At 41.9% G+C, this 17,109-nt stretch overlaps 1 protein-coding gene across 1 annotated transcript in view; it reads left to right on the top strand.

Annotated features, from left to right (window-relative positions):
* The window catches only part of LOC121291179 (disks large-associated protein 2-like), a 135,850-nt gene that overhangs the window by 105,353 nt on the left and 13,388 nt on the right, over positions 1-17,109 (top strand). The window contains exons 11-12 of the mRNA XM_041212270.1: positions 5,682-5,776; positions 11,559-11,983. Coding sequence (XP_041068204.1) covers positions 5,682-5,776; positions 11,559-11,983 — 520 coding nt within the window. The remainder of the gene's footprint in view (positions 1-5,681; positions 5,777-11,558; positions 11,984-17,109) is intronic.

Raw genomic sequence — 17,109 nt, 5'->3', positions numbered from 1 at the left:
TGTTCAGAAGATTGAGAGGTGATCTTACTGAAACATATAAGATTCTGAGAGGACTTAACAGAATGGATGTTGAAAGGAGATTTTCCTTTGTGGCAGAGACTAGAACTAGGGGACACAGTTTAAAAATATGGGTTCTCCTATTTAAGACGGAGAGCTCGTGGAACTCTCTCCCCCAGACTGCAGTAGAGGCAGGGTCATTGAATATTTTTAAGGCAGAGGTAGATAGATTCTTGACTGACAATCAAAGGCTATCAAGCGATAGGCTAGAAAGCAACACTGAGGCCACAGTCAGAGCCATGATCTTATTGAATGGCTGAGCAGGCTCGAGGAGCTATTGCTGCTCCCAATTTGTATGATCGTAGTTAGTGTTTCAGGTCATTGACCTTCCATCTGTGTCTCGATTTATTGGTAACTAAGTTATATTTATAACTTCTAATTTTAGATGCCCCTACATATAAAGACATTTTCTATACAGCTACACAATCAAGCCCTTTCATTATCTTTAAGACTTTTATCAAGTCACCCCTCTGTCTTCCCTTTTCTAGGGAAACAAGTCCCAGCCTCTTCATCCTTTCCTTTCAGTTCCAGTATCTTCTGTGTGAATTTGTTTGCAGCTTCTCCAAGGCCTTTTTACCCTAATAATATATGGAGACAAAAGCTGTACAAGTGTATTATAACCAAGGTTTTATAGCATAACTTTTCTGTTTTAATTCTATCCCTCTAGAAATAAACCCTAGTCCTTGGTTAGCTTCTTTATGGTCTTATTAACCTGTGCTGCTACTTCTAGTGATTTTTGTACCTGTATCCCTTTGTTCTTCCATCCCATTTAGATTTATATTATAAAAGCAGCATGGGATCTCCTTATTCTTCCTATCAAGATGCAACACCACACAGCTATATTGCTATTAATTAGTGAATGACAAGTTATTAATGCCTTCTTATAAAGTGTTGGATGATTTGTTTTATTAATTACATCTTCCAATTTGGTATCAGGTTCAAATTTTGAAATTGTACTTCCAATTGATAAGTCGCAATCATGAATGTAAATTGTGAACAGTATCACAGCACCAATCCCTGTGGAATGCCATTTCTCACCTTCACCAGTACCAGAATCTTCCAATGCGTAAAATGACACGCATGCATCCTGACGTCACTGCACATCATTCCGATCTTCCGTTCAGCGGGTGTGCACTAGAGTCGGCTGCGTACCCGCTGAACTGTCAAAGGCCTGCTAAGGCCATTAATTACCTAATTGAGCTGATTGTCTGGGCTGCCCGACCAACCTTAAGGCAGACGAAGAGCCCAGGCGGCCTTCACATTTCTCATGAAACCTCATCCACAGGCAGGATGAGGATTCATGAAGGTTTATTAAATAAAATTTTTATTAAAATACATATAAACGAGTCCCAGCTCATGTGACACTGTCACATGAGGGGATGTGTCTGAATAATTTTTTTTTTCTTTTTTTTTGCAATGTTTTATTCTTAAATTAATGTCCCTGAGGCACGGAGCTGCCTTATGGAGATTTCTGCACTCTTTCGTGCACATGCGCAAAAGAGCACAAGCCCCGACTCTCCCTCCTCCCCCTGCCCGCACAGGTAGCGCTGAGCACTTCCGGATGCGCGTCACGTTGGGCAGGCCTTAATTGGCTCACCCATGCAAGACGGTGGCATGCAGCCAATCATGGGCGATCCTGAACCGCTTGCCCGATGAGTAGAAAATTCTCCCCAAGCTTTTTGCCCCTGCTTTCTGTTTTGTAGCCAAACTGCTATCCATGATATTATCTGTTCACTGTTCTGACATACTTTGACCTTAGTAATGTGTCTACTAAGTGATTCCTTTTTGATGGTCTTTTGAAGATCCAAATACATTGCATCCACTATATTGGCTTTGTTTGCTCTTTTTGTTGCTTTGTTATACAATTCAATAAGGTTGGCCAAGCACGAACTTCCCTTTTGAAACCTGTGCTGACCCCTGATTATCATACTTTCAGTATCTAGGTTATTTGCAACACCTTTCAGTAAATATTTCATTATCTTTCCTATCATCAAAGTTAAGCTAACTAGTCTATTGTTCTATAACTATTTTTACATATTGGAATAACAATAGATACATGTCCATCAGTCGTCTGGCACTTTTCCCTTTTCTAATAATTTTAGTGTCTCTGTTAACTCATCCCTGATGGGCTACGTCAAGGGCTACAGATCTTGACTGCAAGGGAGCTGAGTTTACACCTGCACATCATAAATTAAAGATCATATGTGTCATATGAATTCAAATTCCCCATTTTTGGGCTCAGGGACCACTGAGTGACATTTCACATGCTCACCATTCTAAAGTTTCCCTTTGATTTGGTTCCATGACAAAATGTTAATGTATGCAGTTTTGAAAAATAAATATGCAATTTCCCAATTATTGTCCTGTGATAAGACAGCATGATTAAAATGTGGGAAAGGGCAGGAAACTTCTCCAGGTCATTATTTTGAAAGCTTCAGTTTGAAGGGCCTTTCTGTTGCCATGCTGGCCCCTCTACTGTATACTAGTATTGCCTTTAAAATTAAAAGCTTTGGAAATTAACACATAGTAATTGGGCACGTGGAAATTTCTCTCATCATGTGTTATTTCCAGCATGTGTAATTTGCATACAATGATCACTTGCTTCCAGAGAATTGGAGCGACAATGTTGCAGCCCTATCCCCTGGCTTACACTCCTTTGAGTACAACTTCCTCATTGGGCATGTGGGATTGGACAGGTCATATTTATCATTTGACTTTACAGTTATAATCATGCCTTACCTTTGTGTTTTCCTTTGAACTATTCACTTTCTTGTCCATCCTGCCAGATCCTCCAAGTAGAGGAGACAGTGCTGATGTTTTCAATGATATTTTGACCAACTCAGTTCTTTCTTTGCCTGTTAGCAGACCACCCCCCTCCCTCTAATGTGTTCCAGTCTCTCCACTACTTCATATACCAGCATTGCAGAGCCTCATCATTATGACTGACTGCTACTTTTCCCTACCAGTTACTTGACAGACATCACTTAGGAGTATGGCATGCCAGAGTGGTTCCACTAAAATTTCTGCATGTTACGTTATGGACTAGTAATGTCAGACACTTGATTTTAAAGATGGCAGGTTTTACTCCCTTGCCAGTGTTAATGCCAATCAAAGAAACAACATTGGTGAGACCTCATCTTTTAAAATATACTTCAAATAGTTTTAGGAAATCTGTTTTCTAAATTTGTCCTCACATGATGACACAAGTCGCATTGAAACATATGATTACATCACAAAATGTCATCATATCAGTTACTTGACATAACAACATGAAACTGTCGTACAGTGGTTCTGACTGCTATCACACTTCTGCCAAAACAATGCCATTATAAGGGGAATACTGATGGTGAGATTCCTTTAAAAGACCATCTCTCTAAATATGTTGAAACACTGAAGGTAATTTAGTTGCTTCATGATATCATAATGAATGTTGTGACATCAGTGTAGTCATTGCAACATCATCAAGGGTGTATCTGTACTGTTGAAAGTTTTCTTGGTTTTTCTCCTCCTTAAAAAGATATCCAGTGTGATTCAAAGCAAATTGCTCAGTATCACCAATCGAGCACGCCCAACCTACCACTTTCTATCCTTTTAAAGAGCAGCAAAATCATGGCCCGGGAGTGCAGAGTTTTCCAATATGCACTCCTGACACCGTTCAGCAGAAAACTGCAACTTTTACCTCTATATTTAGGCATACTGTATATATCTTGTGTCACAATGTGATTTCCTAAGTAAAGGTGGATGGGTAAATGCTGTTAGAATGTAGATTTGGTTAGAAAGTGCCAAACCATGCATAAGTAAATGAATATATTGGCTACAAGAAGTAGAATTACAATAATACAGAACTTACTATTGTTCCTCAGAATATCAATAATAACAAAAATGGTTTTCCTGTGCCACCTCGATGTTGCCCCTCGGTGACATCATCCGAAGGTAGTGTTAGTTTTCGCATGTATGCTGATGACACCCAGCCCTACCTCACCACCACCTCTCTCAACTGCTCCACTGTTACTAAATTATTAGACTACTTATCCGACACCCAGTACTGAATGAGAAGAAATTTCCTCCAATAAAATATAGAGAAGACTATAATCATTGTTTTTGGTTCCCACTCCAAACTCTGTTCCCTAGCTATTGACTCCATCCCTTTCCCTGGCAACTGTTTGAGATTAATCCAGTCTGTTCGCAACTCTGGTGTTGCATTTCTTCCTGAGATGAGCTTCCAACCTCATATTTGTGCTATCACTAAGGCCACCTGTTTCCACCACCGTAACATCACCCAACCTCCCCCATTTTAGCTCATCCGTTGCTGAAACCCTCAGCCATGCCTTTGTTACCTCTAGACTCGACTATTCCAACTCACTCCTGGCTGATCTGCCACATTCTACCCTCTGTAAACTTGAAGTCATCCAAACTCAGCTGCTTGTGTCTTAACTTGCAGCAAGCCCCATTGTGTGTCACCCCTTTGCTCACTGACTTACATGGCTCCCTGTCAAGCAACATGTTGACTTAAAATTCTTATCGCTATTTTAAAATCCCTCATAGCCTTGCCCCTCCCTATTTCTGCAATGTTCTCCAGCCACACAGTCTTCTGAGATATCAGTGTTTCTCTAATTCTGGGTTCTTTGTGCGTTCCCAATTATTATTGTTCCACCATTGTTAGCCGTGTCTTCAGTTGTGCAATTTCTTTAACCCTATACCTCTCCATCCCTCTGTCTTGCTTTCTTCCTTTAGGACACTCCTTAAAACCTACCGCTTTAACCAAATTTTTGGTCATCTGACTTTATGGCTCACTGTCATACTTATTTCTATAATGATCCTGTGAAGTGCAATGTTTCATTACATTAAACACGCTAAGTTGCTGTTGCTTTTCTTGTTATCTTCACTATAATCTGGGTCTAAAGCTTAGCTGTTTATTGCTTACTTGGTGGTTTGCTGCTGACCGCCCAAGGTGTCCCTCGTCTGCCCCTTTCTAAGATGGCTTTAGAATGGTTGAGGAAATCAGCTATGAATACACCATAAAATCTCTTTTAAGATATAGCAGAACAAAGGAAATGTACAAGTGTACCTCCCAAATTCAGTCAGATTTGTCAATCAAATATGTACCTTAAAATATACACAAAAGTGTTTCAAATCGAATGGCTGGGCCATCTACCTGCGAAATATGCTATCTTGGCCTACCTGACTGCTGCTAGAAGAATCAAATTAACACAGATTAGTAATGGCATTTTTAACTTAATGCGCCACAAGCAAGCAGGTATAGATTCTCAGGTTTGTACATGTATGTCTCCTGGACATCTACATTTGTATCAGACAGTTGTATGGTTCTGGACACGATACCTATCGAAATACCTGTGTTTTTTTTCCCCTTTAAGCTAACCTTAATTTTAATTCTGTGTGTATTATGCGCCAAGGAAAAGGAATAAAATAAAAATCCCAAAATAAAAGCGCTTTATCTTTGTCATATATGTGAATGCAATCTGTGACATCTCACTGTATAATCCATTGTTTCCTAAATCAATTTGCTCAGTTTAGTCATGGCTGATAAAGCTGTTCCTTGTTCTTGACGAGTTTAGTGTGATGCAGAAGTGATAACAAGATTTCATTGTCTTTTAATGTATCAGGTGGATAGTTCAGAGACTATGACTGATTCTGACACAGATAGCAAAGGCCTTCGAGAGTTCCATTCTATTGGAGTGCAGGTTGAAGATAATAAACGGTAAGTCCATCACCTCAACTCAACAAGACATGCCCATTCATTTGTTACTCAGATCATAGAATCATACAGATCAGAAGGTCATTCGGCCCATTGTGTCTATGTTGGCTCTCTGAAAGAGCTATCCAATTGATCCTGCTCGCCTGTTCTTTCTTCATAACCATATATCTTTTTCACTTCAAGTATATATGTAACTCCCTTTGAAAGTTACTTTTTGATCTGCTTCCACCACCATGTCAAGCAGTGCACTCTAGATCAGAATAACTTGCTGCATAAAAACCTTGATTAGCATTTTCATTTTAAAGTCAACTTCTGTGTCATATGAAAATGTCTTGAGCACATAGAAATTATTCAGCATCATTTCTTCTTGATGATAGTGAACAGGTAATTAATGCCATTTCCAAAAGATTATGTCATTTACTAACAGCACAGTACAATATTTTGGCTTATCTTGCGTTTGTAAACAATCATATTTGTATGCCAGATGCTTTTTCTTGAGATACCATTAGGTAAATTCACCAAATCAACACTCAAAGGGAGCGCTGGCCAACAAATTAATATTACTTTATCGTATTCATTCCTGTGACTTACACTTCCTTCCCAGGAGTGCAGAATCAGTAAATTGCTTGTTTAATGTGTTAAAGTATGATTTGTGATGGCATTAGTGACACTCATTTCAACTTACAGAATTTTGTTTCATTTTTCTCACCATCTTTCTGCTGCCTCTTCTAACGGGACTGTCTTAATTCTGGGGTGTGGGTTCCACTGGTGTCAGGCAAACTCCAGTGCCAAACTCAAGTGAAGCCATTCTTATTGTGTGAGCTGGATAATTGGAGACAGCATAGCCACCATAGCCAAGCCTGATCCTGTCCTCATCTAATATTTATACATGCACACAATCCAGTAAGAATCAATGGATTGCTGTCAGAAACCCGACCAGATTTTATTTTCCTACTGCCTAACCCAGGGTACTGAAGCCAAGTGTAATATCCAATTGCTGTCCTGTAATCTGTGACCTTCTGTGCTGGCTGAGAAACCAGTACTGTGTGGGAATCCAAAGTGGTTGACCATGGTTCAGCACTGCATTTGCCCACAAGGCCACTGGAAGGAGCTAGTGGCCCCTTTTGATGTAAGAGTTGGTCCTGGAATTGTAATTTTTTTTCTTTATTCTTTAATGGGATGTGGCCAGCATTAGTTGCCCATCCTAATTGCGCTTGAACTGTGTAGCTTGCTAGGCCATTTCAGAAGGCAATTAAGAGTCAACCACATTGCTGTGAGTTTGGAGTCACATGTAGCCAGATTTCCTTCCCTAAAGGGGGCATTAATAAATCAGATGGGCTTTTAATTCCAGATTCTATTAATTGAATTTAAATTCAACCATCTGCCATGTGGGATTTGAACCCATGTCCACAGACCATTCGCCTAGGTGTCTGGATTACTAGTCCACTGACATTACCACTACCCTACCATCTCCCATCTTGCAAATCATCGCACCAGCAAAGACACAGAGCTTCTGTAAAGGAAAATTCCACGCTCAAAAGGTTTGAGTTGAGAGGGTGATCCTCCAATTTCCATTTGGAACACTTGGAATTTTCCCATTTTATCAGCACAGAAACGAGAAAGAGGTGTATATCTGCTCACCTGCCAGCACCCAATCACTGATTCATGCGAGTCATTGAAAGTCTATTAGTCCCCAGAGTCTTTCTTTTAACCCAGGCAGGTATGAAGTTCCCTTCAGCCTTGCTGCCATCCCACAGCGGTAGTTTTTGTGGATGATCAGTGTCTTCCTAAACAAAATCGTAGTCCCATGCAGCTGTGATATAAACATTCTCTGCTGTAAGTAGGATGATTCATTTAGCCGATTCCCAACCAGCATGGAATGATCATCAGCGAGAGTTATGTAATGTACAGTCCATCATACTGCTGATTACAGAAAAGCATTCCCAGAAGCAAGTTGCCTGCTTAACCTCTCAGTGCGATAAGGGAAGATTTCAGAAATAAAGCTCTGCTTCCACGTGTTACACAGACGACATTCAGCACCTCCTCCTCCACCTCCTCTGCCAAGCCCAAGGCTATTGTCAATTTTTCCTGTTGCTTGGCCGATATTAAGATCTGTATGAGCTGAAACATTCTCCTGCTAAATGTCAGCAAAATGCAATTCATCCAAATACAAAAGCAAAATGGTTTGGATGCTGAGCATCTGAAATCAAAACAGAAAATGCTAGAAATACTCAACGGGTTAGGAAGCATCAGTGGAGCGAGAAACAGTTAGTATTTCAGGTCGAAGACCTTCTGTCAGAACTGCTCAGAATAGGTCCATGCCCTGACCACCTCTACCTGTGGCTCCCTGTGCCTCATTGAATTAACTATACTGTCTTTGTTCTTCTCGCCCTAATATCACCACCAACTTGCTTCACCTGTACCAGCTATTTCTTCCAGGTGCATATGTTTATAAACACACATAAAGTAAAAGAATACTTAAAGAAAAACTAGGACCAAATGGAAAGGAAAACAGAAATCTCCTAATGGAGGATGAAGGAAAGGCACTGTCATTAAACGAGCACTTTATCTTGATTTTCACAGAAGCTTAGGATACTGTAGATTATTGGGTCCAGGAGGAGGTGGTGGAGCAATTGGTTAGGATAACTACTAATAAAAAAGTCCTGAAAAGAGTGGTGGAAAAGCCACTGAGTTCTGCTGGTGTGATCCTAGCCTCCTTCGGGAAGCCAGAGAGGAAATACCTCAATCTTTCAAAAATGCTTAGATGTGGAATTTGTGCAAAAGAACCATAACATTTCTGTTCAAAAAGAGTGCTAATGATATAGATTAGTCAGCCGAATTTCAAGAGATAAAATCAATATTCGCTTAGAGAGACATGGGTCAAGAGGCAAGGACAGCCAGAATGGATTTATTAAAGGCAAGTCATATCTGGCAAATTTAAGAGCTTGTTGAGGAAATGAGAGTATCTATTGGAGAAGAAAGTGTTGTGGATGTTGTGAATATGGATTTTCAAAGAAAACACCTGTGAAAATACCAAATACATTTTGGGATTTTTGATTTTCCTGTTTTGCTTTTAAGAATTGTACTTTAGGAATATAAGAACCAGGAGCAGACCATGCAGCCCGTCAAGCCTGTTCTGCCATTCAATACAATCATTGTTGATCATCCACTTCAATGCCTTTTTCCCAAACTATCCCCATTTCCCTTAATATCATTGGTTTTTAAAAATGTGTCAATCTCTGCTTTAAACATACTCAATGATTGAGCTTCCACCACTCTCTGTAGAGAATTCCAAATATTCACAACCATCTAAGTAAAAAAATGTCTCCACTTCTCGGTCCTGAGTCCTATTTTAAAATAGGTTAGAAGGTAGTAAAGAAGTTTACTTTTAAGCCAAGCAAGAAACCCCACTGATGTGAAGAAGTATTGCACATTCATTATTTTGCCTTATGCATAAAGACAATTTATAAGGGTTAAATTAAGTGATTCCAACCATAATTTTTCCTTAATGTATCCAAGTGGTGTATGTGAAATATATCAGCTTAACAATTTGTATCTGATATTGGTTTACCAAATCTTTTATCATTCTTTACCTTAGAAAAGATTGAAAAACCTGTTGAGATCATATGTGAAAGAAACATGCATCACCAAAGATCATGCATCAAGGGGAATGGATTGTTATACCCCCTGGGTGAAATGGGGCAAGATTTTTTAAAAATTCATTCTCGGGATATGACCATTGCTAAGACACTTATTTATTGTCTATCCCTAGTTTCTTGTCAAGGTGATGATGAATCTTCCTTATGAACAGCTACAGTTTGTTAGAAATATTCTTTGTAGCAGTTGGATGCATCTTAATAGCTTGCTAGACCACTTCAAAGGGCAGTTGAGTATCAACCTCACTGTTGTGTGGCTGGAATCACACATTGACCAGATTGGGTAAGGACAGCAGCTTTCTCTCCCTAAAGGACATGAGTGAACCAGTTGGGTTTTTAAGACAATATACTTCCTGGTCTCTTTACTGCTTTTTTATTTCCATATATTTCAAACAGAATTCCAATTCTCAAATAGTCATGGTAGGATTTGAACGCATATTCTTTGGAATATTAATCCAGGCTTTAGGACTGCTAGTTCAGTAACATAACATAATGTTGGATTGTAAGGGGCACAGGTTCCAATTCTGGGAGTGATTGGCGGTGTGTTTATGTCGGAGCCGTGTGTTTATGTCGGAGCCGTGTGTTTATTGTGGAGCGTGTGATCCTGAGAGGGTAGCTCCATAAAAATTACAACATGGAAACAAGGGCTTAGGAATATGGGGATGGTGATTTTTGGGCACTTCACCTGCACAGCATTAACATCCTGCACTCAAATCAGGAGGTCGGAGGAGCTCCAGGTTTTGGACCTTGGCTCTTATCAATCATCCTTTCTGAAATGGCTGCGTTTGTTGACGCTGCAGAGGACGTATTCCCCACACATGCAGTTGCTGCAATATCCCAGGTAGCTGCCTGCATCAAAGATAGTGCAAACCAAACAAAGAGTGAAAAGAACACACAATACTGTTCGTATCTCCTCCCGCTTCTTCCCATCCTCTGCTTCCTTATGCTCACCTCTCACTCCACTTCTCCCTTTGCCACTTCCTCCTAGCCCCGCTGCCTTCAGTTCCCGATCCCTCCCATCTCCCGATACCTCTGCCGCCTCCTTTATGCTTCTTGCTGCCTGCCAGTGACTGTGTAAGCGGGAGGGAGCAGCCAAGGGAGTGGCAAGAAGAAGTGAGCAGGGGAAGAGGGTCAACTTACCTTTGTAGGACAGATCCCTATAATGAATCATTGCATTAAGAACGTATCCACATTACAATAAAGCATCTAATAGTGACTTTTGAAGGTGTCAAAACATTTTACACTTACCTTTCAGAATGTTCCTAATTCCTCAGCAGGCACCACCCCCCACCCGCCATGGTCACAAACTCTCTAATGAGGTATGTTTTCTAGGGTTTATAAACCCAAACCAGCAGACAAAAATAGCGTATGGGAGGAAATACGTTTTTGCTGTGGTCCTCACAATTGGGACCCTGACCCTGGAAGAGGTGTGTGTGTCAGCTTTGCACCAAAGACCTTCCCGACTGATCAAAAGGCCACATGAAAATAATGTGGGGTTGGGAAGGTAGTGGAAAATTGTTTCTCCAGCGAAAAAAAAACCGAAGTTCAGCAATTCACGAACCAGTTCACACCTCCTTCGGGAGATAAAATCCAGCCCCATGTGTCTCAATGAAGAGTCGCGTTTATTGTGGTTACTCTTTTAGTGACCAAAAGTCCAAAATGGCTCAGTGACAAAAAGGCACTGCCTGGCATGGTACTGAGCCTTCCTGGCCAAGACTGTTCCGGATCTGAGCTGATTTTGGTCTGCGCTGAATTAACCGATCAACACTGGAGTGCAGTTCTACAGTTTCCTCAGCTCCTCTGGCCTAGGAAGGAAACAAATCAATCTAGGATCCCATTTCTTATCTATTCGGTGTAAAATGTACATGCGTGGATTTCGTGTGAGAAGATGATCATACTTGATTGCCACATCTTTCATCATCTGGACTTGTACATAAAGACTAGTCATTTGACTGAAGCATGGGGTGTGGGGGTGAGGGGTACTGACTGCCTGAACCTGCAAATCTGTTACCTCCTATGGGGTATCATCTTCATTAGAGGAGGTCAGGAAATGGGAGTGGGAAAAAAGCCAAAAGGTATTCTAGATTGCATGCTAATGGTTTATATTATGGTTCTTTTTTCTCTTCTAGACATGCCAGGTTTAAGCGTTCAAACAGTGTGACAACAAGCGTACAGGCGGACCTTGAATTGGAGGGTATCCCTGGGCTGTGCGTGAGCACAGAGGACAAGGGTTTTCAGTTTGGTCAATCATTTGAGCGGCATTCCTCAGAACCAGAGCAATCCAATGAGTACACTTCATTCAGAACTGTTCACACACAAGGACAATGGGCATACAAGGAAGATTACAGAATGCGCTATGATAGTGCTGACACCCAGCGCCAGGACCACTGGGGAGAGTCCAGTGTTCACAGCCTCCCAGATCCTGGCAGAATATCTCCATGCCACCGAGATGGTGATTGGTTTATCAAACTGCTGCAGGCAGAAGTAGAACGATTGGAAGGATGGTGTCAGCAGATGGAGAGAGAAGCTGAGGAGAATGACCTACCTGAAGAGGGTGAGCCTATTCGTAAATCCATTCCATTCCATGTGTGTTCTGCCTGAAGGCGGGTCTGCTGATTCTTCATCTTGAGCTCTTTTCTCAGCGGGTTTTGTCAGTGGTGGTTTGCCATTGCCTTCCACTCTCAGGGGCGGGGTGAGGAGGCAGCTTCCAAGTCTACCTCAATTGGAATGAGAATCGAACCCATGCTGTTGGCGTTATTCTGAACAGCATGTTAGCTATCTCGCCAATTGAGCCAACTGGCCCCCTTACTCATAAATAGCAACAGAAAATTCTGGAAATACTCAACAGGTCAGGCAGCAGCTGTGAGAGAGAAAGTGTTAACGGTTTCATCAAAACTGGAAAAAGTTAGAGATGTAACAGGTTTTAAGCAACCACAGAGACCAGAAAAGGGAGGAGTGGGGGAAAGAACAAAAGAAAAGGTCTATGGCAGGATGAAAGACAGGAGAGATTAATTGTCAAAAGGGATGATACTATAAGGCCAAAGGGACTGGTAATAGCACATGTAAAGATACAAAAAATGGGTTTGGATGAGGTGTAATTGCGAAAAGTAGAATCATCCCCAACAGCTGCTGTTCTAAAAAAAATAAGGGTAGAGGTTATGATCTGAAATTGTTGAACTCAGTGTTGATTCTGGAAGGATGCAATCTGTCTCATTGAAAGGTGAGGTACTCTTCCTTGAATTGAGCTTCATTAGAACAGTGCAGCAGGCCAAGGGCAGAGAGGTCAGAGTGGGAGTGCAACAGAGAAGAGATTTAAAATAACAGGCAACCAAAAACACTGGGTCACACAAAAGCCACAAAGTGATCACCCAATCTGCCCAATGTAGTGGAGACTGCATTGTGAGCAGCAAATACGGTGCAATAAATTGAAAACTTGTGAATCGTTGTTTCACCTGGAATGAGTGTTTGGAGCCTTGGACACTGTGACATGTGGGAAAAAAAAGGTCAGGTGTTGCATCTCCTGTACTTGTACAGGAAGGTGCCATGGACAATGGAAGGGGAGTCAGGGGCTGATTGAGTAGTGGGCCAGGGTGTTGCCAAGGAAATGATCCATTCAAATGCTGAAAGGGGAAGGGAGGATGTGTTTGGTGGTTGGATCACACTCAAAATGGTAGAAAAGGCAGAGGATGATCCGTGGAGATGGATGGGGTGGAAGGTGAGGACAGCGGAATGGTATCATGGTTCTGGGAGCGAGGCAAAGGGGTGAGGGCAGAAGTGCGAGAAATTGGACAAACACGGTCAAGGACCTGGTCAACTATGGCGGAGGAGATTCCTCTGTTGAGGAAAAATATTGTATATTGAAAGCACTGGTGTGGAATGTAGCATTGTCAGAGCGGATCCAATGGAAAAACTGTTAGAATGGAGTCCTTACAGGAAGGAGGATAGGTGGAACTGGTGTCAGGCTAGCTATGGGAATTTATGGCTTTTTCATGCAAGTGCACAAGATAGAACACCAACCCCTTTACCTCCCCCCTTTCCACTGTCCAGAGCCCCAGACACTCCTTCTAGGTGAATCAGCAATATACTTGTACCTCTTCCAATGTAATTTACTGCACTTACTGCTCACAAAGCAATCTCTTTTATACTGGGAAGACCAAATGTAGGTTGGGTGATCACTTTACAGAATACCTTCATTCTGTCCAGAAGTGTGAAACCAAGCTTCCAATCACCTGTCATTTTAATTCTCCACTCCACTCCCACTCTGACCTCTCAATTCTTGGCCTCCTGGACTGTTCCAAAGGAGCATAACCTAATTTAGAGGAACAGCTCCTCCATCTTTGGATTGGGCACTACACAGACTTTCAGATTTAACATTCAGTTCAACATTTCAGATCATGATGCCCAGCCCTATCTTTTGGAAAACAGATACTGGTAATGGTTCTGCTATTTCCCATTTCTAGGCCTATATTTTGTTTCCCTGCATGCTCCATTACCATCTCCTTTGGCCTTGCACCATCATCCCTTTTGTAATTTAATCTCTTCTGCCTTGATTCCACCCTCACACAGACCTTCCCTTTTATTCTTCCCCCAACACCCTCTTTCCCTGCCTCTGTACATACTTAAAACCTGTTATATCTCCAGTCCTTTTCAGTTCCGATGCAAGATTATCAACTCGAACTATAATGCCGCCACCCCCCCCCCCCCCCCCCAGGCCTCCTGCCCCCACCGCCCCCCAGCTTATCCCCTGGAAGAAAAGTTAGTCACAAATGGACCGACTTTTAAAAAGCCTGCCTCACAGCGATAACACGCTGGGGGCTGTATAACCAGGCTGAGGGTCAAATCTCCACCCCTCAGTGGAAAGGAATCCTGCTGTTGAGAACAGACAGCCAATCATATTGGCTGGCAGCTCTAGCAGTCCCAGCAGCGCCAGAATTCAGTAGTGGGCACTGCCAAAGACTGCAAACATCTCTAAAATAAGAGCAATGGCAACCGGAGTGAGGTAGGTCCCAGGGTTTTAGGGCGGGAAGGGATTGGGCACCCAACAAGGGGGGGTGGGCGTGGTGAGCAAAAGGGGGTGGGTTTAGGTTTTGGAAGCCAGGCAGGGAGGAACAAAGGCAGGGTGGCATCTTGATCTTGGCCCAATGCGCACTGGGCACTCCCTGACTGATGCGTTCCCCCTGCTCTCCTTCCTTTCCGCCTTTTCAAAAATGCTTTTTTAAAAATGGCCTTTGCCCTCTGACCTGCCTGCCACTGCCCAGCATTTGATGGTAGTGGAGATGGATTGAGGCCCTTGATTACCACTTAATTGAGCAGTTAAAGGGCTCAGTAGGCCTAAATAGGCCCAAGGGTGTGCAGCCTAGTGGGTGCCTTAACCACTCTCCCCTTATTATGGGGAATGGGTTAGAGGTGGATGGGAAGTTGGTGGGCTAGGCACCAACATATTTTACATGCCGCCGCCACCACCCCCCCCCCACCCCCCACTGAAAACAGGCCCAGCAAGGTTGGGGGCTGATATTCAGCCTCTGGATTGCTTTCAATTGGCTAAAGATATTAGAGAGGAAATCCCCAGGTTTGGCTTTCCTGGAAAGGCCTGGTTTTATTTTCTGATTTTTGCCAACCCCACAAGACCCTATGGTTTTGAGTAGAGTAGGATGTGTAGATACTGTGATGTACAACATATCACAAATTGTCTGGGACAGTTTGTATGGACCAGAGAACATTTTCCTGTCCTTCACAATTAATATGTTCTTATTTTCACAAGACTAGGTCATATGATACCTATTATTGAGTAAAAAAATGTTCACAAGGTATTTTTAGATTTTATAATTTTTACTCATTTCGTGCATTTCTCTTTGGTTACTTTTTCAAACTTCAATACTTAGAACCTCCTTGTGATAATGAATTCAGTCAAACTGTTCTCGGCCTCTGCCCAGAATGCCTTATGTACTGTCACTAGGACATGCATAGGAATTGCTGTGTTGTTTCATTCTTGTACTTTGTTTCCCCACTGCCCCAGTTACAACATGACCAAGGTTTCGAACCTAAGACCAGAAGTCACTTGGATCAGACTTGCAAAGAAATTGCACTGAACTTTAAACCACTTTCCATGGTGATCATGCCAGTAATAACTTACTTACGAACATACGTATGAGCATATGAGCATGCAAATTAGGAGCAGGAGTAGGCCACTCAGCCCCTCGAGCCGGCTCCGCCATTTAATAAGATCATGGCTAGCCTGATTATAACCTCAGCTATACATTCCCATCTCGATAAGCTTTCACACCCTTGCATTTCAAGAATCTATCCAGCTCTGCCTTAAAAATATTCAAAGACTCTGCCTCCTCTGCCTTTTGAGAGAGAGTTCCAAAGATTCCTGACCCTCTGAGAGAAAAAAATTCTCCTCATCTCTGTCTTAAATGAGAAATCCCTTATTTTTAAACAGAGACCCCTAGTTCTAGGTTCTCCCACAAGAGGAAACATCCTTTCCACATCCACCCTGTCAAGACCCCTCAGGATCTTATATGTTTCAATCAAATTGCCTCTTACTCTTCTAAACTCCAGTGGATACAAGCCTAGTCTGTCCAACCTTTCCTCATAAGAAAACCCAACTATTCCAGGTATTAATTTCGTAAACATTCGCTGAACTGCTTCCAACGCTTTTACATCCTTCCTTAAATAAGGAGACTAATACTGTACATAGTACTCAAGATGTAGGGTGGAATTTTACCAGAATTGCACAAAGTGTGGTAGCGAGCAGGTAAAATGGAGTCCTACCTGCCAATGAAAATGGCGGGTTTTCACGCTGTATCATCCCGAGCCTACCTCATTATTTATTCAACCCCACCAAACACGCTGTTTCCATGGCGGGCGGGCTCTCATTCGCCTGCCCACCGTCACCCTGCTGTTGCATCATGCCGTCTACCATGTTTAAAAGGCAGCCGCCAGCACAGCGCTCATCGCCTTTTAAGTGTTATGTTTGAGATGCAACTCTAAATTCAGGAACCAGACCACTAGTTCTCGAGGTTTTACATTAAACTATTTGAAGCATTTTGTTAATTTATACAGGTTAAAATATATACACATGGCTTCAAATTATTACTGTCATAACTTTTAACAAATTCCCAAACTAATCTCCATTAAGGCAACAGCAACCCATATTCTTAACCAGACACCTGGCAAAGCATTTTCACCTTATGAATTCAAAATGAGGTTCCTTTTACTGTGGAGCCAGTAGGAGGCTTGCAGCTGCCTTTTGACCTTACATTGCCTCTGCCCTGCACACCTGAAAACTACTGAACTTATACCTATCACCACTGATTGAATTCAAATTCTCATTGTCTCACCAGTCTTTTTGAGCTGTACCTTTTAACAATGAAACCCCATTCATTGTACCAAATTTTATTAGTGATATAAACATATTGCTTGGTAGCTGCTAGAAAGGCATCAAGTTTTCACCCCACTTCTTGAAAGCTCTATTTTAACAATGCAAATATACTCTACCTCTCTCCCATATCAAAACTAGTACCCACCAAAGCACCCAGACTAATTGACTTTAATCAAATTAAGACACACCCACAGACTAAACCTCTATTTTAAAAGAACAATATTTTCCAAAGTATTATATACATTAATAGCTTCATGACACCACTTCCCTCGCTTACTCTGACCCCCACCTCGATT

The sequence above is a fragment of the Carcharodon carcharias genome, chromosome 19 (assembly GCF_017639515.1).
Source record: "Carcharodon carcharias isolate sCarCar2 chromosome 19, sCarCar2.pri, whole genome shotgun sequence".
Taxonomy (NCBI): Eukaryota; Metazoa; Chordata; class Chondrichthyes; order Lamniformes; family Lamnidae; genus Carcharodon; species Carcharodon carcharias.
The sequence above is the reverse complement of the archived record's forward strand: the minus strand, read 5'-3'. Positions and strand labels throughout refer to the sequence as shown.